Source organism: Malaclemys terrapin, chromosome 1 (assembly GCF_027887155.1).
Source record: "Malaclemys terrapin pileata isolate rMalTer1 chromosome 1, rMalTer1.hap1, whole genome shotgun sequence".
Lineage (NCBI taxonomy): Eukaryota > Metazoa > Chordata > Testudines > Emydidae > Malaclemys > Malaclemys terrapin.
Window position 1 is genome coordinate 110,585,135 of NC_071505.1, and position 24,405 is coordinate 110,609,539.

General features: G+C 41.9%; 1 protein-coding gene across 1 annotated transcript in view; it reads right to left on the bottom strand.

The window, feature by feature from the left end:
- CACNA2D4 (calcium voltage-gated channel auxiliary subunit alpha2delta 4) overlaps window positions 1-24,405 on the bottom strand; it is a 158,341-nt gene that overhangs the window by 3,934 nt on the left and 130,002 nt on the right. Inside the window, exons 27-35 of the mRNA XM_054016077.1 lie at window positions 23,818-23,879; window positions 19,895-19,939; window positions 18,564-18,626; window positions 11,130-11,200; window positions 9,383-9,458; window positions 8,367-8,419; window positions 6,929-6,984; window positions 5,631-5,651; window positions 4,193-4,310 (exon numbers count right to left, since the gene is read on the bottom strand). Coding sequence (XP_053872052.1) covers window positions 4,193-4,310; window positions 5,631-5,651; window positions 6,929-6,984; window positions 8,367-8,419; window positions 9,383-9,458; window positions 11,130-11,200; window positions 18,564-18,626; window positions 19,895-19,939; window positions 23,818-23,879 — 565 coding nt within the window. The remainder of the gene's footprint in view (window positions 1-4,192; window positions 4,311-5,630; window positions 5,652-6,928; window positions 6,985-8,366; window positions 8,420-9,382; window positions 9,459-11,129; window positions 11,201-18,563; window positions 18,627-19,894; window positions 19,940-23,817; window positions 23,880-24,405) is intronic.

Here is a 24,405-nt window from a genome sequence, read left to right on the forward strand (position 1 = left end):
CTTAGGTTGGAGAAACTTGGTTGAGAAAAATAGAGACAGAGTAATACAAAACAGCACATTCATGTAACGTGGTTGCGTGATGCTTGCTGTCTCTTTGCATTTGCTGAGTTTTGTGCCATTGAAAAATGCATTTTTGGTGCTCTGAATCTATTTATGAATTTGGGTCAAATTTGACATATAGCTTTGGCTGAGAAACTGAATTTCCCCCCCCCCAAATATTAAATGTGTTTTATTTCAAATTTTTGTTTTGAACATTTGGAAATGTTTTCTTTTGCCTTTTTGTTTCATAAAATTTCAGATTCAGATTTTCTAATATCTTTATTTAAAATCCACCCCCCAAACATGGGGAGATGTAATAAACACCCAAAATGGGCCACATCAAATAGAAAAACTGAAAAACTTCATTTCAAATTGACCAAAAATATTTTGTTTGATTTGAAACAAATTTTTAATTTTTGTTTCAAGTTTGACAAAAACTTTTTTTTAATGGTTTTGGTTTGAATCCAGACAGATTTTTCAGTTCAGTCCCCAAACCAAACCCCCCCCCCATTCTTCTCTCAGATCTGGTGATGACCCCCAAAGACAGTCTCTCTAAAAAGTCAGTTGAAACAAGTGTGAACTTCAGTGCTCTGCTGCCCTCTGCTGGGAGTTTGAGGGGAGCAGGTATTCTGTAACCTGTAAACGTTGAATGGAAGAAGATGCTGTGCAGCATTGTGTAGCGATGATGGCAAAATAAGAATGTCTGCATTTTTTTCATCCTCATACGCAAGCTCCCCATAGACCCGGAAACACCAACTCAAAGTGGCACCAGATCCTGCCAGAACAACATGCAAAACCTGCAGATCTATCTCCACTGCTACAAAGATCAACACCACACACAACACACCTTTCAAGATCCATAGATCCTACACATGCCTATCACAACATGTGGGTGAAACCAGACAATCACTACACTCTTGACTGAATTCATTCAAGAAAATGATACAAGACAAAAACACCCTATCACCTGTGGGTAAACACTTTTCACAGAGTGATCACGCTAAATCCCTATCCTCAAAGGAAACCTGCACAACACTTTCAAAAGCCAAGCCTAGGAGCTTAAATTCATAACTCTGTTAGACATTAAAAATCAGTGATCAGAGACACTGGATTTATGGCTTATTACAACCATCTGTAATTGTCTAACCCCCTCTTTCTGTCTTATGACTGGGCCACTCTACCTTGAATGGTCCCTTATAATATGTGCTAACTACTTAAGCTAAACAATCTGTTCCACCTTGCATTGTGCTGTGATGCTCTGAGTAAGTTTCCCAGACCTGAAGAAGAGCTCTGCGTGGCTCAAAAGCTTGTCTCTCTCAGCAACAGAAGCTGGGCCAATAAAAGATATTACCTCACCCACCTTGCAGTTTCTGTGGGCAGCTTCTAATATACGTATGGGTGGCTGGCAGTGTATACATGGGCGGGTGTAAGGGGAGCCGCAGCCGTCAATCCCGTGCCGCGAGGATGCGAAGTAAGTAATTTTAATTCCATCTAAGATATGTCGACTTCAGCTATGCCATTCTTGTAGCTGAAGCTGCGTATCTTAGATTGACCCCTCCCACCCCCAGTGTAGACCAGGCCTAAGGGAGAATCAGAATGCAGCGCCCCTCTCTGCTTTATGCTCCTGTGCAGGCTACCTGGCCCTTGGGTCCAGAAAGCTCTCACTCCACACTTGTGTCCCCGACCCGCCATAGAGCTGTGCTGGGGATGGTAGCTTGATTTGTTACTGGTAGGAGGAAGCAGAAGGTGGGGGAGGAAATTGTGACCTATTCTCGATTCCTATCGGCAAACTCACAATTTAGCTCTAAATGTTTATTCTAATAAACATAGCTCCACTCTAGTCCCATATGTATTTCCCAATCTGCACAATTCAGAGGTTCATAGACTGCAAGAGACTATTAGATCATCTAACCTGCCCCTCCTATATATCACAGCGCTTTAAACTTCACCCAGAAACCCCTGTATTGAGCCCAATAACTGGTGGTGTGTTTGGCTAAAGCACATCTTTCAGAAAGGCAACCAGTCTTGCTATGAGGACAACAAGAGCTGGAAAATCCATTCACTTCTCTTGGTGGTTTGTTCCAAGAGCTAATCGGCCTGACTGTCAAAAATACGTGTCTTATTTCTAATCTGAATTTGTCTGGCCTCATCTTCCATTCATTGGTTCATAATCTTATTATGCCCTTCTCCACTAAAGACCCCTGTAATTAGTACCCAGTATTTTCTCCCCATAAAGGTTCTTGTACTCAGTAATCAAATCACCTCTCACTCTTCTTTTTGAGACTCTAAACAGATGGAGCTCTTACAGCACTCACTGTAAGGCATTTTCTCCAGCCCTTGAATAATTTTGGTGGCTCGTTTCTGCATCTTCTCAAACTATGCAACCTCCTTTTCAAAGGACACCAGACCTGTACACAGTATTTTAGTATCCGTCTGACCAATGCAGCATACAGAGGTAAAAATCACCTCTACTCCTACTCACTACTTCCCTGTTTGTATATCCAAAGATCACATTAGCCCTTTTCCCCACAGGATTGCATTGGGAGCTCCCCTTGAGTTGCTTGTCCACTGTAATCCCCTAAACTTTTTCAGTCTCTGCTTTCTAGCATATAGTCCAGTCTGTCGTCATGGCCTGCATGCCTTGGCCCTAGATATACAACTTTGCATTTGCCTTTTGTTTGAATGGGCCCAGGTTACCAAGTGGTGTAGGTGGCTCTGCATGACTGCACTGTCTTGTCATTATTTGCCAATCTGTGTTGCCAGCAAGTTTTATCAGCAGTGTTTTTATATTTATTTCCAGATCACTGATAAAAATGGTGAATAGCATTGGGTCTAGCATTGATTCCTGTAGAACCTCACAAGAAACACCACCCTCCCCCTTTCTTTGAAGATTCCCTATTGACAATTACTTTTTGAGATCTGTCAGTTAGTCAGTTCGTAATCCATTTAATATGTGTTCTAGCGATACTGTATAGTGCTAATTATTAAATCAAAATGTCATGTGGTACTAAGTCCACGGTCTTGCCAAAGTCTATTACATCTACACAGTGACCGTTATCAAACTTGTAGTCTCCTCACAGAATGAAATCGGGTTTCAACCATGTTAACTAGCATTAATTATATACCTGTTGTTTAATTCTTTATCAATTGAATCCCATGTCAGTTTTTCCATTGTTTTGCCTGGGATTGATATCAGGCTAACTGATCTATAGTTATCCAGGACATCTGTTATATTTGTTTAGAGTCCACACTTGGGTTCTGTGAAAAATTAGATTTTGCAAAGCCTAAAATCAATAGAAGTGTTAAAAATGGATTTAAATATCTCCTTGCAGTGTGTGGGTGGCAAAGACTTCAGCATTAGGCTAGTGCATGGCAACCCAAAAGGCAAGCTGACTATAAATGAAAATGTGAAACTCACTAGCATAAAGGGTAAAAAAAAAATCTAATTTTAATCATTTTCAGCTTTAATAATTTAAGGATTATTAAGAGCTGGTCACATTTTAGTTGTTGAAAAATGGCCTTTATTCAAAATCAGAAACTTTCACAATTTTTTTTAATTTTCTATTTTTTGATGAAATTGGAAAGCAAGAAATTTGCCCACTTTTTGCCTTTTTTGGTTTATATTTTTTCCTTTATTTCTTCTTTTCCCTGCCCCCTTTTTTCCTTGGAAAAATGGAAGGGAGGAGGGAAACAAATGAAAATAGGGAGAAAAAGGAAAACTGAAAACTATTGAAAATGAATGCTTTCTAAACAGAAAATGTTTGTAAAAATTTTGAATAAGCAAAAAATTGTTCCTCTCTTTAATCTGTGGAATGAAAATGACTGATTTTGTGTGTGTGTGCATTTTTGCCCACTTCCCAACCAGCTCTTGGTATTAATAGGAGATTTTGGTTTTGTGTTATTTTAAAACCAGGGTTTCTGACAGACCTCTCTGTCTACCTCTGCTGACATGCAATGTGGCCAGGGAGTTCCACTGATCATGTGAGGTGCTTTAGAAATGCTACAAACAGGCACAGAATATCAGGGGATTGTCCTCAAATATTGTCATTCTCTTTCAGTGAGTTTCAGGTGGCATCAATGAGCTGGGATGAGCCAGAGGAAGGAGTGCAGGCCTATGGGTAAAATCCTGAAATAAAGGAGATTTATTTCTTACTTTTGGCAGTCTCCGCACTCGATCAGCCCGTTGGTCTCTTTGATGGTGGTCTCGTACACAAAGACAGGGTATTCTGTGTCACATGGCTGCAGCATATCATGTTTCTTATGCTTGTGAGCTGCGATGGCAAAAAGAGATGAAGTCAGAAACGAGGATTGGGGAACGGAGAGACAGAGGGCTGGTCTACACTACCATGGTAAATCGATCTAACTTACGTAACTTCAGTTATGTGAATAATGTAACTGAAGTCGACATAGTTAGATCCACTTACGGTGGCTGTACTGCACTGAGTCGACGGGAGAGTGTCGCCCATTGACTTCCCTTACACTTCTCACCGAGGTGGAGTACACAGATCAATAGGAGAGGACTCTCCCATCAATTTAACGTGTCTTCACCAGACCTGCTAAATCGACATGCATTGATTGCAGCAGTGCCAATTTACCAGTAAGTGTAGATATGCCCAGAGAAATGGATTGAAAGAAGAATGTGGACGATGCAAAAAATAAAATAAAAAAGGCAAAGTTGCTGACAAAAATGAAGTGCAATGATACTTAAAGCCACCAGGTGGTGCAGGAAAACCAGTGTAGAAGGAGAATTGTTTGAGATATTACTCTCTGGTTACATTGATAAAGTAATACTAGGCCTTATCACACACTATTTCTAACTGTACTCATATAGTTAAAGTGGTAAAACTCCCCTAGTGTGGATGCACTTATAGCAGTACCTTATATCAGTATAGCTATTCCCATAGCGAATAAGAATAAGCTATACCAGTATAAGGTACTTTTAGACTGATGCAACTGAGTCCCCAGTTGGGGGGGTGGGCGGGTATATTGATTTAACTATTTTGGCATTACTGTAGCTCTATTGGTGAGGAGGACTTAAGCGAAGATATTGTGGAAGGAAACCCTACATTGCCTGTTAATATTTGAAGCACATAAAACAGTGTGGTTTATTTCATATGAAGGAGTGGGTTATCATTTGTTCATTTCCTGCATAGCTCCTGGAAAAAGACAGTGACAGCTGGGTCTCCAAGTCCCCTACAAGGCCTAGTAAGTCAAAAGCCCCTTCATACTTGCTGATGTTATAAGTGGCCAAGGATCCATCTGTATTGTAGTAATAATTGGCTAGGCTTTGTCTGGTCAGCCAATCACTAAACAGATTAGTATTTTCCTCCTTTTATTGACTTCTCAGAGACCTGGCCCATATTGGAAGCTCAACAAACAACAATTAACAGCAGCTCTATCACCACCATTGGCAGTGCAAAGAATTGCACCACCTGCATTACTCTGAAACCTCACTGCAAATTCAGGACTGTTGCAGGAAAAAACCAAAAGACCGATTTGCTTGCCCCTTCCCATTTTAAGGCTTCTGACTAAATGCTTTGTGAACCTCCACTTTCCATTCCAAGGAAACTCAAATTGTTCAGTCTACTTACAATGATGGAAGACGGACTTGGCTATCCGAGTCACATAATGAAGATGGGTTCACATGACAGTCACACAAGATGGCAGCACAGTGAATGTATGAAGTCACATGGGGAGGTCATGGATGGAGCGAGGGGAAAATGAAAGAAAGCAGAGAAGGAAGTGATGATGAATAGTACAGAAATCAGATCCCCCCCCCCACAAGAGAGTATAATTGAAACAAAACACATCCATTTAAAGTGACACATAGTTATGGACACATAGAACCAAACCTTTCACTTACTTGATGTATCTTCTAATAAGGGCACTCTCTCCTGCACAGACAGCGGGAATGGATTTGGTAATCTAACCTGTTTCTCTCTCCTTCCTGCCCCCCACTTCTGTGAACCTATGTGATCCTGAAGGAAATATGCCACTCTTCAGGAGGGCCATAGCATTTATCATATGTATTTTGCATGAAGTTCACGCTTGTTCAGAAAGCCTACACAAGTCCCATCATTTCAGAAGTCCCAGTTAATCCTTACTTTGAGGACTTAAGTGGGACTTAAATGGTGCTTGTGTCTCGCGCTGACTCTGAACAGGATGAATTTCACCTTCTTAGCATAAGACCGAGCTCTTCAGAATACTGGGAAATGCAGAGCAACTGAAGGCCAAATACCAAAGTCAATGAGGATTTTGCTGTTGTCTTCAACAGAAGCAGGATTTACCTATGAATAACTAGTGAGGATTTCATATTACAATACAGCCTAATTCATACAGATCCTTCCAGCTCCTAATGAGGCATTGTGCTCAACTATTGTGCAATGTTCTGTTTTTGTTGTCTTGACTGATAGATACCCTATAGAATGTAGTAGGAAATGACAAATTATAGGTTTTTAAAACCATCCTGTATCATTTAACTGAGAATTATATGTTGGCTATAGAATTCCATAGAACCTGAGGGAGTCTTTTAACTGAATATGCACCACAGCTGACTTATATATTCAGTTGGTCCAATGAGGGGAAAACTTGTCAGGATACCAGGGGAGAAGAAACCATTCTACCACTTCCCATGATATTAAGCTGCTGTAAAGTCACTGTAGCCCCAGGCACTGGGACACTGAGACAAGAACTTCATTCTGAGTGCTTTTCAGTTTTGGAGCTTCAGCGGGTCTTGAACATGGTGGTAATAGGACCCGGAGACTAAATTCCTGGTGCCAATGTGCGAGTGTTGCCTTGGCACTGTGCAAAAATTCTCTGTGTAACTCCTTCTTCCGGTGGTGCTGTAACATTTGTGTGCTATGGGGAAGCTGTATTCCTGCATACTTACCATCTGCCAAGTTGTCTGAGTGCCAGAAGCCACAAATATTGAACTCCAAAAGAAATCTGACAAAAGAGCAAGGAGAGAGGACATTTTACAGTAATCCAGAAGGATACAGATGTCAGAGATGGCCCAGTGGACTGCCATGGCCTAAAGAGCCCAAGTCCTAAAATGTGCAATGTGAATTTTCTTGCAGCAGAAGCCTGAGACCTTTTTCACCCTTTCAGCACATCCCTTTGGCTCTCTGATTTGCTTTGTTCATGCTGGAATGGCTTATTCCCAAAGGACAGTGTAAGCTGCCCCCTACCCAGTGCATTCATTAGCTCTGTGGCCTTTGAGGCTGAGAAATGACTCGAGCATCTTGAGAACCAGCTGTGGAGTAAGTATTGATCAGTGCGACAGAAGCAGGTACTAGGCAAACACAGCGACAGCTGCAGTGTGTGCCTGGTGAACTCATCTGTACTACAGATGGGCTCACGCCTTGGACTCTGGATCTTTCCCAGATTTCAAGGATGTTTAGATTCAGTGCTTCAGTTTGGGCCCAATGTAAAGATTGATCGAAGCTGCAACATTTGGACCCAGATGTAGATCTGAACTTCCTCTCAATCTGAGGGGAAGCTGACTCCAGTGCTCCTGTTTAAACCTCTTTCTCTCCCCTTCCTCCCCATCCTCCTAAACTGCACCATGTGCAGGAAACACAGGGTATAGTCTCCAGCATGGCACTAGGATTCTTATTTGAACAGACTAATTTCTTCTTTCTTTATCTCTTTTCAACTGAACAATTGCTCTCAACTGATCCTAGTCAAATCTGAAAAGGAAGGATGGTCTAGTGGTTAAAGGAACTGCACTGGTTGTTGGGAGATCTAGGTGAAATTTCTGGTTCTGTCACAGACTTTGCACTTTGATGACCTTGGGCAAATCACATGACCACTCTGTGCCTCTGTTTCCCAATCTGCAAAATGGGAATATTAGTACTTCTGTATTTCACAGGGCTGTGGTGAGGTGCTCAGGTACTATGCCGATGAATGCTACAGAAATGCCTATGCAGTAGAACCTCAAAGTTACGAACACCAGAGTTATGAACTGACCAGTCAACCACACACCTCATTTGGGACTAGAAGTATGCAAATAGGCAGCAACGGAGACCCCCAAAAAAAGCAAACGCGATACAGTTCTGTGTTAAATGTAAACAACTACAAAAATAAAGGGAAAGCAGCATTTTTCTTCTGGATAGTAAAGTTTCAAAGCTCTATTAAGTCAATGTTCAGTTGTAAACTTTTGAAAGAACAACCATAATGTTTTGTTCAGAGTTACAAACAACCTCCATTCCCAAGATGTTTGTAACTCTGAGGTTCTACTGTAGTCATGTCTTAACAACAAGCCTGTGTTTGTATTTGTCTTAGATCTCTCCCCTGTTGGTGTGATCCTTCCAAAATGTTGTACTCACACGAGGAAATCACTTATCAGCCACTTCACTGCAGCAAGAAAGGTATAAATGGGCTGGAGAAAAAGAAAAAAGAAATACCATAAAGTTCTGCTCACAGAAAAGACAGTCATCCTGCAGGACTCAGTTTTTCATCTAGGTTCTCTCTATCAAGCAAATTCTTGGAGAGGGGCTAGAATTTAAGCTCTTGGAATCAATGGGAAATTTGCAAAATGCATCAAAAGCCAGTGTAGTCTCCTTGCCACCAATAATATCTCCACACCTCCACTCACATTGGGTCAGAGAGTTTATCCCAAATGTGCATGGGACTTTGAAGATGTAATTACTTGATGATTTTCCTCTGGTATGGATGACCTCTGAGAGCACAGAGCAGGGAGGAAATAAACCTACTAAATGGGACAATGCCAGTTTAGAATGCTGTTATCTGCTGGTAAGTGGTACTTTTGGTACAAGCTGCGGCATTAGCAGCCTTGCACTACAGTTAGTGTTGTCTGCTTTTAATAACACAGCATCTTAACCCCAAATCCATCCAGCCTTTCTTTAAAGTGGATTGCCTATTGCCCAATCTACCTACCTTTTTAGGTAGTTCCTGGCCTATGTGCTATTCTCAGAAAGTTTAGTCTTGGTCCCCTCTATTCCATGTCTTCATCTCTTCCATGATAGTCTGAATGCCTCTTCCTAGAGGACTTTCTCCTGATGCTGACATTGCAATGCCCAGTCAATTCCTCCACTTTCATCTACAGATTGCAACCTAAGAAAAGCCTGGCACTGTACTGGTGACAGTTCATTGCATAGATTTCTGTGGTTCCCTATATGCCTGATAGGCATGATGGGACCGCATGTAAATGGCTGAAGGAAATGGATTTGCACTGATCTATGTCAAGTTTGAATTTCCCATCACTTGAGAACAAACAATTCCTTATCTCTTAACAGGAATGTGTTCCAAGGCACTAGAGAGGTTCTGGACCAAACTACTGATGAGCATTCATGCAATGGGCTGACTGTAGGGAGATACGTACACTGAGCAGAGGCCGGGCACCACTGTGATGATGGTAGGGCATTTTACACATGGCCTGATAGTCATACATCGTCACCCTATAAAATCAAAGCAAAACAAGCAAACAGTCAAAAGCAAGAAGTGCGACCATCAATGAGATGGTCACTCAAGTGTGAGCTATTTTTTTCCTACTCAGGCTATATCCTGGATATATTTTTGTACATAAGAATTGCCATGCTTGATTAGACTGATGGTCTATCTAGTCCACTGTCCTGTCTGTGGCTAATGCTGGATGCTGCCAAGAGAGGTGTTGTAGCTGCTATAACTTTTATGTTGAAATGATCCCAATTAATATGAACTTGTTAAAGAAAAGGGTGCAACAAAACACAACTTAGTTTTCAGATTAGAGCCCTCAGTCGGTTACAGACAATCTATTTAGCAAAGGACCACTAGGTGACACGGTGAATGATAAAACTAAACTTGATTCAAAAGAAAAATGATTAGTTAAGCAAACAGGCATGCAATTACTACTTACACAATACTACAGTTCTGTGGTGAAATAGTATGTCGAAGGGTGATTAGTCCACTGACAACAGAGCAAAGTAAAGTTTTATAAGCTTGGAACCTAACGGTACTTTTTTGATATTGATTGGAACTCTCCTCAATTTTAACAAAATGACTTTTTTATAACTATTATAAGAATAATTAACATTAAACCCACTTATTACTATATTCACTTTTTTGCCACCTTTTTATTGGTTTTTTACATAGCACATTATTTAAATTGACATCTATTACAATGTATTTTCATGCTATTAATCTAGATAACATTTTAATAAAATATTTATCATTTTAAAAAACACATTAAAACACTGCTAAAACTAGTTATAAGCAAAACATAGCAAGGACATGAGCAAAGTTACGTTGTAGCCAACTTCAATTTTTCTATTTTACTGTTTTCAATTTCTCTCTAACTTTTCTTACACTAGCAACTTAAATTTCTCCATACTCTTCTACACTTAGGCTAACTTAAGCCAAAACCTAATTTTTACTTAACATAGGCTACACTGTGCAATACTATACCATAGGAGGAAATTTCTTCCTGAATTCAGATGGTGACCATTGTATGCCCTCGAACAGGAGGATTATAATTTATCTACCTGAGTTACCCCAGATGCCATTTTTAATCCATCTAAATGTTTAATTTGTTTTTGAACTTACTAAAGAATTACTGTGCAACTAAACCAGTGAAGGACATTCAAAGGGAAAACATTTTCAACCAACTGTATTGCAGCTATTGGGGAGGTCTCTGGCAGCCAGCCAATCATTTAAAGTCTTTCAAGGTCTGATGAGAAACTGAAAAGCTTTCAACCAAAAGCAGAGAAGCTTTCCATATATATAGCACCTTCTAACATATGGGACTAAGACATAGGTGCAGTTTACATAGTGCAAGACAGGGGCAGTTTGGGATCTAGTTGATCCCATAATGCTTTGCAGTAGCTGGATCCAGTAAGCAAGAGAAGCCTGGCAGGAGAAGGGAGAAAACAAGAAGTGTGAGGATTCTGGTAAGGGGGAAGATGCTAGGTGAAAGAGCATCTGTAGGAAAATAGACAGTAGGGAAATAAATAATTGAACTTCCTGCCCCGCACCTTATGGTTTCCCTCATTGTCCTTATAGCCAGCTATACCACTGTCACTGGGATAATACATTTCATCCCCACCTCTATCACCTCCTAAGAGAAGAAAGGTACACAGGAGATCTCCACTTACTGCCTGAACATTCCCATGTTTAGGAGTTGGGTCATTACTGAGCCATCCACTTCACCAAAAAATTTTCCAGTCTGCACAGACAAAGTGATAAAAGGGGAGAGGGAAGAGAGAAATGTTAGTGATAAAGTTCCTAAGCTTTCTACTGGTGAAACCAATCCATTCTGTCTAGAAGCTGTAGGATCTACTACCTGATGAATACTGTTAATAACTAACCAGCACCTTTAAAGAGGTATCACGTAGCTCCAGCTTTTGACTGGTTGAAGTTTGAGGTGGGGCCTGTATTCTCTTGTGAATATTTGTGACTTGTGCTCACGGGTTCTGAAAGCATGTGCCTCTCCTGTCTGAGCTAAAAGACTCAGCTATGTTAGCTCAAAATCTGTAGTGGACTCTTAAATCTCTGTGTAGTTCAGCGGCTATAGGGGGACAGAGAGCCACAATGTGTATGTGCAGTTACATGTTTATTTAGGAGCCATAAGCAATTTTACAAATCACAGCCATACAGGTACCAAAGATGCAATATTAACAAGTACAAAAATGGCTGTATCACTTTTTGTTTGAGAAACATTGTGCAAAGATATAGTCGGGATTATCTATTGGGCAGGCTATTACAATATCAGAGGATGAAAAGTCCTTTACAGAAGTCAATGTATGTTGCCTCTGGAGATTTTCTTGAACTCAACAACAGTTCTGCCTTTACTTACTAACAAACCAGAGTAAGTCCACTATAGTTATGTTTAACATTTGTCAAAGCAATGGTTTGTTTTCAGGCAAGTGTGCTTTCTCTGAGGATGGGATAGGGTAACTAAATAGTTATTTATTGGTCTTCTGTCCATTTTGCAGTGTACAGATCTGATGGGTTAATTTTTTCCGTAAGAATTGTCTCCCATATATTATGGAACCATTCTAGTTTGGGCAAAAATTCCCTTTTCTAATGAGAAACTAGTTTAGCAGCCAATAGCAAATGAGATTAATTCTTCATTACTGTGAGTGTGACCCTTTCCATTAGGAAGCCCCAGGAGGATTTACCAAAGAATCATTTGATAATAATCACCCAACATTAGTAATACTTGGTTAAAAATCTCCTCCCAATACTCTTAAAGAGCCAGACATTCCCATCACAAATACATACGCATAAAGTCACCTCTTCCCCCCCCTACAATTTGGATTTTAATAATCTCAGACACAGTCAAAGGTGTCTGAGCAAGCTGTAGCTCTTTCACCTCACTGGGTCTTTCAATCTGATTATGGTGGTTATTGGTCCAGCTGCTTCATTTAATACCATTCTGTAGCAGTAAAGAGAGCCAGAACAGTTGGATTTAACACAACATAATCTGCAGCTGGCATGGCAAGGTCAAAGGGCCATTGTTGGACTGAGTGCGGCCTGTCTAGTTCAGGAATATTGGGAGGTCTTACTGAGTTCCTGCAATTCCTCCTGAGCACAGAGGGCCTGATTCTCATTTGCAGTGGCAATGTAAACATTTAATGGATCCTTAGTATAAATGAGAATAAGGCCCAGAAAGTACAGCAATGATCTGGCCTTTTGACCTACAGTACTAGATTTTCAAAGCTAGGTACTTTTATGTACTGTGTGCTTGATAACAACATGAGAACTCCATTTTTAGTAAACCCAAATGGCTCTTTATCAAAGCAATTCTTTACACTCATGAAAGCCCAACTCCTAACCTTCTGCAGCTCTCTGCTTTCACTAAGCTTCTTGCTTCCTTTGGGAAGAGGTTACTGGACCACCCTCTCCCCTCCAGTTCCCAACGCACAGGAAGGCCTGGCTTGCATGATCCACTGTCTGTTCTTAAAACTATCTTCTATACGGGATCTGTGGGTGGAATTCCTGTTATCAGCACATGGATCAAAGCTAGGCTATCTCCCCTGGACAGGGGGCGGTGTCAGATCAAGGCAAAGGACAGCAGCAGGATGGAGTGAGGAGACATGGGGAAGAAGATCTCACAGCTCCTGGAGTAGCTAAGGCAATTCAATCCCAGTTGCTCATGTCATCACTGTAAGAACACACACACTTTGGCATTTTCCTCTATTTTTATCTTCAAATATATGCTGGGACGTGTCACACTGTTGGCAGGTTCTATTTATTTTAAACAAGAAGCTGGTTCCTTGGTTGCTTTTCTTTGGCCAAATGCAGGGAGAAATAGGAACAAAGGCCCACCACTGTTCATGTTAGAGCAGTAACAGTTTGTGCTGCCTTGAGGTGCAGATGGGGTGCAGGGAGAACTTCCTCTTGAGACACACAGTATTGCATGACTCACTGGACTCTCCCGCACAGACTCATTCACGATCTGATGCGCTTCCTGGTTTGTTTTGCATGATGAGCACTGCAGGCAGAACTTCTGTCCTTCTCTCTGTTATACACAGACATTGGCCTCGGTATTTAATGGCATACACTTGAAAAACACTGGCATCAGCATCAAGTACTAGGCACATATAACCTACATAGCTAACTCGATAGGGGCACAATGTGGCAAGCTGGCTGACTTGTTCCCTCAAGGAAATCTAGATTCAGGAACGCTTCTCTGTGTTAAGATGTCCCACATGTGGAGATCCAGGAAGGCTGCAGTGTGGTGAGTTGTACTGTGTGGAGACCCAGGCTGGGAAAGGCTGCAATGTGGTGAGATGTGCAGACACAGACCAGGAAGGCTGCCCTACCCAGACCTCAGGCTCCTGACTTAGTAAATCTACTGCCTGTGTGTTCTCCTGGCTGGGTAGTTGCCATTTGTTTGATGTCTGTGTCAGAGGAAAAAGCTGTAGGAATTCCATGTAGGAATCAACAATTTAGAGACCAATGGTAACAGGTGAAATAAAGAGCCAATCTAAATACAAATGAAACATGAACAAAAAGTCATTGGCAAGCTGTGGACTGAGAAGGGCAATGATGATTTTCCCCAGCTCTGGGGAGTTAATAGCTAGAGAAGCTGATAGCACTGGAGCCTGCCAGAATGCCTGATCTCAGAGGCACGCGGATAATGTTTATAATTTATCTAAATCCATGATAATGACAGGTTTTCACTCGTCAGATCTTCCAGAGAACAGCTTTGCATAAACCCCACTTTCCATAAGACCCAGGGGCAATGCAGAGGCAGCACAAGAGGAATACAGGTGCCATGTGCCCAGAACTGACAGCAATAATGTCATTAAGTAGTCTGCCGTTGCCTTTGTCCATGGGCAAATGGCTTCAGGGATGTAACTTTTTTTTTTTTTTTTTTAAAGCATGGTCAAGGTGAAGAAATAGTCGAACTTAGTCAAAAAGACACCCCAGACCTACAAACAAGAACATAGGAACTTCCCTGCAAGAGCAGACCAGGGGTCCATCTATTTCTATATCCTGTGACTGACAGTAGCCATTACCAGATGCTTCAGAGGAAGGTGCAAGAAACCCCAGAGTGGAGACTTAAAGAAAAATCTGCCCGAAGGACAAGTTCCTTCCTATCCCCCTCTCAGTTGGTGGCTGATTTATACCCTGAAGCATAAGGGTTATATCCTTTCTATATTGTTTGATCTGTCTAATGGAGTTGTGGGTGGTCTCATTAACCATCTAAATGATCATGCTGTTTTGAAGTCTATTAAGTTATTAACTCGGTGAAATCTTGTGGCAGTGAGTTCCATGGGTTATCGGAATGTAATGAAACAAAGGTTTTCTTTTATAAATTTTACTTTCTGTTTTATTAACTGTCCATTAGTTCTTGCATTATGAAGAAAAGTAAATAGGTGTAAATATTCATCTTCTCTCTAAATTAAACCACCCTGAGCTTTTCAATCTTTCCTCATGTGGAATTCTCCCCATGCCTCATTTTATCAACAATTTCTGAAGCCCCTCTATTTCTTTTGTATCTTCTAGCAGAGGGTGGCCAGAACTAAACACACCATTTCAGGGGAAGGCATATCAGTGATTCACCTAATGGCATTACAGTATTTGCAATATTATTTTCTACTTCATTCTTTATGCATAGTAACGTTTTGTTTTCTTTTTTGACATCACTGTACACTGAGCAGATGTTTATATTGAGATCCATAGTGCTGCCCAGGTCTCATTTCTGAGAGTTAAATTAGAGCCCAGAAATGTATACGTGTAGTTCAAATTATTCCTTCCTATGTGCATTACCTTACATCTGTCAATACTGAACTTCAGTTGCCACTGTATTGCCTATTTGCCTAGCTTCATTAAGATATTTTGATGTTCCCCACAGTCTTCCCTAATCTTGACTTACCTAAATAATTTTATCTGCACCGTTCACCATCTTGCTCTTTTCCTCCTTCCCTTTCCCAGATTATTGATAAATATATTAAACAACACTAGTCTAACTATGGAACCTTGGGACAGCCCATTGGTAACCTTTTCTATGTTGTAAATGGACTATTTATTCCTATTCTTTGTTTTCTGTCTCCTAACTACTTTCTGATCTATGACAGTACTTTATTTCTAACCACGTAACTACACAGTTTCTTTAGCAGCCCCTTGTGAGGGATTTTGTCAAAAGCTTTTTGAAAGTTCCAATAAATTATAACTGGTTCTCCATTATGTACTATTTTGTGGACACTCGCAAAGAATTCTAGAAGTTTTGACAGAATTTCCTTTACAGAAGCTGTACAGTTTGTCATATCCATTTGGGTGTTTTAAAATTCTGTTTTTAAGTATCACTTCAACCAGTGTACCTGGTACTGAAGTAAGGCTGCAGTTATTCCCAGGATTACCCCATTGCCTTTTTAAAAGACAGGTACAATATCTGCAACTTTCTGGTAATCTGGCATAGGGTGGATTTTAATGAAGTTGCATATTTTTGTTAGAAGGTTAAACATTTCATTCTCCAGCTCCTTTCTACACCATCTGGCCATGCTGACTTACTGCTCTTCAGTTTGAGTTTGTTCCTGCATCTCCTTTTTTTGACATCAGAATCCCTGAGAGTGCCCCATCTTCATTATCTGAAAAGAGTAGGTTTGGGATATGTATCTCCCCAGCATAGTCTCTAGTGAAGATAGACATAAAGAAATAATTTAGGGCCAGATTCTGTCAACCTTACCCACACTGAGTAGCACATTACATCACAAACAGTCCCACTGAGCTCAGTGGAGTAAGATGATACTCATCATAAGTAAGGGGATCAAAATTTGGACCTTAGTTTCTCAACAATTGTCCTTACTTATTCTCTTTATTCCCCAATAGTCCAGCAGATGTACAAATTCTCTCACGAGTTTCTTCCTTCTGATTTACTTAAAGAATTTATTTGTTTCTGTCTTTGGCTTTTTGCTCTTCAAATTCCTCATTAATTTCTACCTGTGACAGTCTATACCACTATGGTCACAATTTTTACCATACTATGATAATTTTTGTACAAAGTATGCCTTGTAAAGTATCATTTGAAAACTCATAATGTGCTGAACATCAGTGTTCCAGTAAAATACATGTATCGTCATTGTATGTAAAGTTATAGGATTCTACTGTATAACATTGCTGTAACATGCTCCAAGTTAAGAAAAGCAGGCCCAAACCAGTTTCTCAGGAATAAAGGACAGACCAACACCCAGTCCGGTGTTAAAGAGCTATTATGGCTTAAGCAGCCATTCTCCAACAACAGGAAGGTGTGAATGAGAAATTTACATTTCATCACAGGGACGGGTTCAGAACTCACATACACAAGAGACTATTTGTCTCCAACACCCCAGCTGGCTCAAAGAGGGGACAGTGATATAAAAAGGAGAGACAGTGGCCTCCAGTTCACCTTTCTTCCTTCCTTCTCTCTGCTCATAACATCAATGAATACTTGAAGGACACTGAACTAAGGGGAGGTGTCCCAGACTGAAAAGAGACCCAGCCTGTGAAATTTACTGCAGTGTAGGGTGAGGAAAACCTTTGCTTTGAATTTTGTTAGTTTGTTAAGTTAACCATTAGCTTGCGTTTTACTCTTTTTTCTTTTTGTAACCGATCCTGACTTTTATGCATCATCACTTGCAATCCTTTAAAATCCATCTTTCTGTAGTTAATAAACTTCTCTTATTGTTTTATCTTAACCAGTATGTTTGGATTAAAGTGTGTGGGGAAACTCCATTTGGCCTAACAAGGCCTGTGCATATAATTTTCCTTTCATGAAATGATGGACTTTCTATGAGCTTGCATTGTTCAGTAGTGTGCTGGACGGTATAAGATGCATAGCTCTGGGAGATAAGTCTGGGACTAGAGAACTTGCTGGTGTTGCTCTGCAGGTTAATTCATGAGTGGCTAGTGAGCAGCACTCAATACTTGGTAGCTGGGAGTGATTTTACATGCTAGAGGCTGTGGGTGAGCAGGCCAGGAGTGGATGTTCTTACAGCAAAGCAGTGTAAGAGGCATCCCAGGTTGGAGAATGCGGGGGACATAGCTGTTCAACAGTCCAGACTGTACTCTGGGAAATGTCACACTACCTTACGTTGTACCTCCCATAGTTTATGCTCCTTTCTATTGGCTTTACTTGAACTGGATTTCCATTTTCTGAAGGACACTTGTTTGGCTTGAGAACCCAGCCACTTAGCCATCCTGTTTCTTTCCTTGCCTTCCTGCTTCTGTTTTAGTTTAGGGGAATGAATGCCCTTTGTGACACTCATAGATTGTCAGTAGACTCCACGGTCAGGGTAAGGATTTTAATTTCTTTACTTTTAACATAAAAGCCTTTTTGATGAGTTTCTTCATTATCTTTAAAAATTCCCTTTCTAAAGTTCAGTGTCACAAGGCCTTTGGTACCTTCTCTCCCCCAAGGATGTTGAGCTTAATTATACTGTGGCTGCTCTTAATGATTCAGCTAGAGTCATTTCTTCAACCAACTCCCAGAGACAGAATGATATCAACACTCTGCATTGTCTAGTACCCTTCCATCTGAGGGTCCCAATATACTTCACAGGCACTAATGCATTCATTAATTAAGGCTCACCATGCCCCTGAGGGGAGGGGAAGGTAAGTATTGCTATCCCCATTTTATAGATGCAGAAACTGAGGCACTAGAGTGACTTGCTCAAGGCCATATACCAAATCAGTCCCACACCTGGGAACAGAACTAAGGTCTCCTGACTCATAGACCTAGGCTGTAACCTCGAGACCCCACTCACTTACCAATTTCTGGGGGAGGGTTTCAGCAGATTGGATGAAACACAGTGAAGCCTCTGAGCTGAGTCTTTATGTCTCCATCTCCTCCCATCGGCCCTAAGCACCCCTCCCCAACAGTTGTTTGATCTGTTTCTTGGAAGGACAAGTGATAAAATGGGCCTGTTCTGTGTCTCCAAACCCTCACTCCCTTGCTCAAAACAGGTGTAGGGAGGACACTGTGCTGAATGCCCTATTTGGCTGTGGTGTGGCCCTGATCTTGGGTCTGCTTATTGAATAACTGGAGGCTGATGCAACTGAACTATCCCCTCTATTGCATAAGCAGGTCTGAGTCCTCTTACCTCTGTAGATCTCTTGGAAATGAATATAAACCCATTATTATCAATGAGGAAGCAGTTCAGATTCTGCAGAGATAAAAGGGAAAGGAAGTGAAATTACAGATGGCATTCTGGTTATGGTTAGTTGTTTACCGTTACTAGTATAACAGGGGAGGTAGTATAGTCTAGTGGACAGGGCATTGTCCTGGGGCTCAGGATACTTGGGTCCTATTCCCAGCTCTGCCACTAGCCTGATGTGTGACCCTGGGCAAATCACTTCCCCTCTCTGTCTCCATTTCCCTTCCCACCCTGTGTCCGCTTTGCCTATAGTATTTAAAGTGTAGTCTCTGCCGCAAAGAGCCTGTCATTTGCTATGTCTGTGTGGGGTATTACTGTAATATAAACAGTATTTAAGAAAACACTACACACTGCCCGAAAAGGAAGGGAGTTCAGACAGCACTCTTCTTAATAGAATAGTAATAATACTTTGCATTTATCCAGTGCTTTCCACCTGCAGATGTTAAAGTGCTTTACAAACAATAGTGAATTAACCCTTGTTACGATCTCCATTTCACAGGTAGGGAAACGGAGCACAAAGACTAAATTCTCCTACGGTCACACAGTGAGTCAGTGGCAGAATGAAGAACAGAACCTAGGATTCCTGACAACCAGTTCTTCTGCTGTAAGCACTAGAAATGATCCTGCCTCCATCTAGATTTTTTTTTTTCCAAGAGAAAAAGATTCCAGATTCTCCAGAGGCAAAAAATCTGGGGTAAGGGTGAGAGGACCCTGGTCAAGCTCCACCATTTCATGGGCAATCCTGATCTTCTATATTTTGCAGTTTATCCTATTGTCTCAGACTGAGGAAGAGATCAGGATCCAGAAGAGACCCTCTCTGAGCATGAGAAGAGGATTCTCCTCTGACCCCACTGCTCACAGGACAGGACATTCTCTCCAGAACACAGCTGGGGTCCAATGGTATAGCAGCCAGTGGAAACCCAGGATGGCATGAACACAGGGAGAATGGAAAACATGAGGGGCTTCTCTAACAAGCATTCTCCTCAGCAGCCACTAGAATCTACTGGCCAAATCAGAGAGGAGATCGATGCACTCTGAGCCCCACATGCGGTACCATGGTGATTTCACCTGACCCAGACAAGCACGTTGCAGGACTTGATGCTAGGCTGAATGTTTGGCTCTGGTCGTGGTCCTGCTGAGCACCTCTTGTAAAGTGTTGAGCACCCTTGACTCCCATTGATTTCAGTGGGAACCAAAGGCTCCCAGGAGCAGGCCCTCTGCCAATGACCTCCTCACCCCATAATCCTCACAGATTTAACGCACTCAATGAAACTTACATCATCCTGACAGCTCAGTGGACACACACCATCCACGCCACTGCACTGGAAAGGAACAGGAGAAATTAAATGATGACTGTGCCTATCTCGTTAGCCTCAAGGGGATGGACATCAGACAAAGGATCTACATCTTACAGCTGGGTACAGGTCAACGAGTTAGTTACCATTTTGAAATAGACTATCTAAGCAGCACACACTTAACGCCTGCCAAGGAGGCCAGTAATGGTTTTGCCCTCTACCCACAGTCTAATTCCTCAAAATAAACAGTACTGTCTCCACTGAATATTACATGTAAGCCTGGTTCTGCCTCCCTTATCCACTATGAGCAGGACCTAAGGGAACTTCTAGCGTGCTGTAGAGGGGTCCACCCGGGCAGTTAACGTGTGGCAGACTAAAGCACTGTATGTTCACAGCCCAGCTTGCCATGCGCTGACTGGATAGCAAGCCCTCAGTGCAAGGGTGGCAGAATCAAACCCTCTCCAATGTATAATAATTTTTGTTATTAATACTAAAGAAAATGTAGGGTGCATTTTCATATCTCATAACATCTTGACCAAATAAAGGCATTACATTTTAGGGATGCATTATTCTCAGGCAGTGTTTTTTACAGACAACTAATGACACAATAGAATGCGAATGTGCTCCGATAGCCTCAGGCACCATCCATTTGTTTCATTCAAGTATCTACGGATACCAAAGTTGACGTGTGTCACACCATTGAATTGGCTAGGACAGGAGGAGTTAAACAGTGAGTAACAAAAGCCTTCAAGTGCTTATTCATTTCATAACTATTCCGTGTTTGTGTCTGTCTCTTTGTGTTATTTTGTAATGTTCTTTTCCTTGGGGGCAGGGGAGGGAAAGCTGACGCAGTGTTGCCAATTTCTCTACAGGGGGTCCCCTTCCTTCTATGGCTTTCCTGAGGTTGGGGAAGAATAATGACAAAGATGACAGGCCTTGCCTACTCTGGATCAGCTGCTGACTATTTTAAAACTGCAATAAATTCTATAAAAAATAAGCCCCTCTCCGCCTGCCCTTCCTGGCTGTCTCTGAACAGCTGCAGGTAAATCGGCCTCTCAAACCACAGCAAAACTGTTCGTGTTGTTTCTCATCTCACGTTCTGCAACACAGAGTGCTATTTCCATGGAGCCACGCTGTGTCCTGTAAGCGTATTTCAAAGGATGATCAAAGAATTTTCAGTTTGTTTCAGGCTCCATGGCTTTGTGCCGTTGCATCTTCACGCCACAACTACATCCACTCTTCACATCTTGATAATGGTTTAATAGACCATGACATTACCTGGTCCACTGTTATGATGTGACGGTGCAAATGTTGCCTTGTCATGATGGGATTATTTCATCCCCACGTGACATATACAAAAAAGTGGCAGCCCTAGACGTCACTCTGGATTTGCTCTGGTTTGTGCAGCTGAGAACTATGGCCGTAATAAACCCAAGAGTATTACCCATAAGGATGAAGATTAACAAACCGAAGTGAAGTCAACTGAGTTAGCCCAAGGGACAGTTTGGGCCCATTGTGTCTCTTGGCTCGTTGTGTCTTTTAGCTCAGGGGTTGAAGTGATCTCTCAGAACTACCAGCTCCGCCATCGCCCAGCAATGGAATTTCATTAGACTGTAATAACATTTCAGGAGTGTGAGAGTTTGTGTACAAGCTGCAAATATCTGGATCCAGATTTCAGACACCTCAAGGTTAAGGCTGTTCAGATCTGAGGGTTTAGTTCAGCCTAAGATAAAGTCAGGGGCCACTTACAAAATTCAAGTCCAGATCCATGTTCAGATTTCAAGGCCCTCCTGCAAAGTAAAGGTCCCGGGTGTTGGTTTGCGCCTAGCTCTAGTTTAAGTCTATTTATAATGCTGTTGTGCCTGTTGATGAGGGCAGCAGGGAAGAGTTTTCTAATAATGTACAGATGGAAAAGTGGATAGTCTTCCAAGGTGAAGTTTGAATGTATCAATTAGGATTGTATCATCCAGTCAGTGACCAGCTGGGGACTGGCCCAGAGAAGAGAGATGCAGCAGAATCTGACCAAACCCAAGAGTTCAGGTGAGAATCCCTAATAAACCCAGAATTATTTTCAACCTGAAAGGCCACAACACTCATTCCCAATTCATGTGCTCCCCTCTACATGCTTACATTGCAGCATTTGGACAGATTCTCATCTCGGCATAGGTGTGAATCCGGAAGAACTTTCTTAAAGCCTTTGGAATTACTCCAGGTTTGCAGCAGTGGGAATGAGATTAGAATCACCTTTGTTCATTCTGCTCGAAAAAGAGCAGGAAATTTACATGAGAAAACCACAGGGATGGGGATATTTGAATGTGTGCTCCCCATTTATTTTGGGACTGCTGCTTCAAACATTTCTGCATCACTACTTTCCAAGGGACCCATCCACATCTGGCTCTGTGGTTTCTTAGGTGGGTCTCTGAATCACTTCAACCCAATCTACTTTAAGCTTTGTCAAAGACACTTAGTTACTGCAAAGAAAAACACAAGCTAAGTGGGCTTAGACTGTCGCCAGCTACTAGAGGCAAGGGACAGCATATATCATACAATGACATATAAAATACACATGACCAACAAAGCATCATACAACACAGGCAGGGACGCAGCGGGGAACTCTGGGAGATCTCTCTGTCCTGAGCTCCTGTCTACTTACATCAGTGTCATTGGGCTGGGCGGGAGTGTGGGTATGTGGAGCAGTGCAGTATGCAGGAGAGATGTGGAGAGAAAAAACAAAATGTTCATTAATGACTCCTTATTGAACCGCTAGCTAGTGCCAGTAAGTCAGGCAAACTCTTCTTTCACACGAGTGAGTGTTAGAAACAGGGCTTCATCCCTGACCCAGGAACCACCCGTCAGCTTCTTTATTCTTTCTTCCCAGGCTCATTTCACCCCCGGAATGAATGTATGTTAATATGTATTTATTTCCTGGGGTCACGTCCCCCAGAAGGTTCTTGTACAACCTCCTTTCAATAACCCCCCTTGATAAACCTCCAACGAGCTCCTATTCCCTCTGTGGGAATCTCCTTATTGCCAGGTATCCTGTCAGACATACAAGCAGGGCACCTCAGTCTCCAGCTTGCCAAGAGCCCTCCCTCTGCCACCAATGGCAATAAAAATCCTTTTCCATTCCCCTCAGGCTCTCCAGTCATGGGGATAAGTTTCCTGAGCTCAAACCAGAATAATTCTAACCTGGTAACAGTTCCCTCTGCGGGCACAAGGCAGACATTTCATTCTTTGCGTCTTCAGTCCGATGAGACTTATCCCCACAATGTGCTGCCCATATTCCCTAATATTTGGAGAGTGCCCCTTGCTGGTAACAAAAAGGTATTTCCATTCTCCTCCTTATCATACCCAGGAAATGCTCTAGTTATCCCAATTCTCTCAATCTGATCAGACTGTCTGAACTAGCACAGCCTCGCAAATTTCTCCTGGCCTGCTAGCCTGGAGCAAGTCTGTTTTTTTTTTTTTTTTTTTTTTTTTTTTTATTTTGAAGGCTAGTAGGATTTCATCATCATCAACATCATCGCTGAGATCAGGATAGTAAAGGAGGGCAGGGAGATTTTGTGCCCCAAATTACAACTTTCCATTATGGTTCTGAAAGCCTGAATGAGTGCAAACATATTTCCACAATTAACATGTCAGCTGCAGCAGAGTTAATGCCAGGCCAGGATTCTGACATTGTTAACGCAGCGTTCCTAGAACAGACTTGCGGCTCATGCAGCATTAGAGCTGTCAAAGGATTAGAGAAACGTGTAACTCAAAACTAATCTACCACATAAATCTGTTTAATACAAATTTCACAAAAGCCTTCATGGAACTGCCACCAGAAATCAATGTGCATAGCATGGAACAAGCAAAAGGAAGGTGGTGAAATCGTATCTCCACAGAATTACTGCCATTCCTACCTGCCGTGTAGCCATCCAGAACTTGCGTTGGAGTAATTCCAGCTTAATTTGCACACCCACAGCTACGGGGAAACAAAAGTGGGGAGGGAGGGCAGGGGGGTGAGAGAAAAATAGCTACAAGTTAGGAAAGGAAAAAAAATATTTGCATGGAACAACAGGACAAAATTGCACTCCCAGCCTGCTTCCAAGTGTAAATGACGAACTGAAAGGTAAGCACTGAGTCAGACAGTCAAGTGAGAGTCAGAGGTTTAACAGGCTGGGAGAAAAGGAGGTGTCAATTGCTGTATTGAAATATCGACACCTCCCTCCCACTAAACACTACAGAGCTACGAACAGATTTAAAAAAGGCTTTTATCTTGGGCTGTCAGATATTTTCAGGCCAGGGCGGACTGTTAGAATCATCTGGGCTGATCTCTTGCTATAACGCACTTTGACTCAGAAAGCCCCCACCTCCAGGGAGACTGCAACCTGAATGCAGCAATAAAGAAAACATTTACACCACAAATTAAGGCATAATTGTAGGCATGGTAGGGAGGATGTGGCAGCATGGGCTAGCAACCCAAGAATGTACCCAGGCTCCCCAGTGGG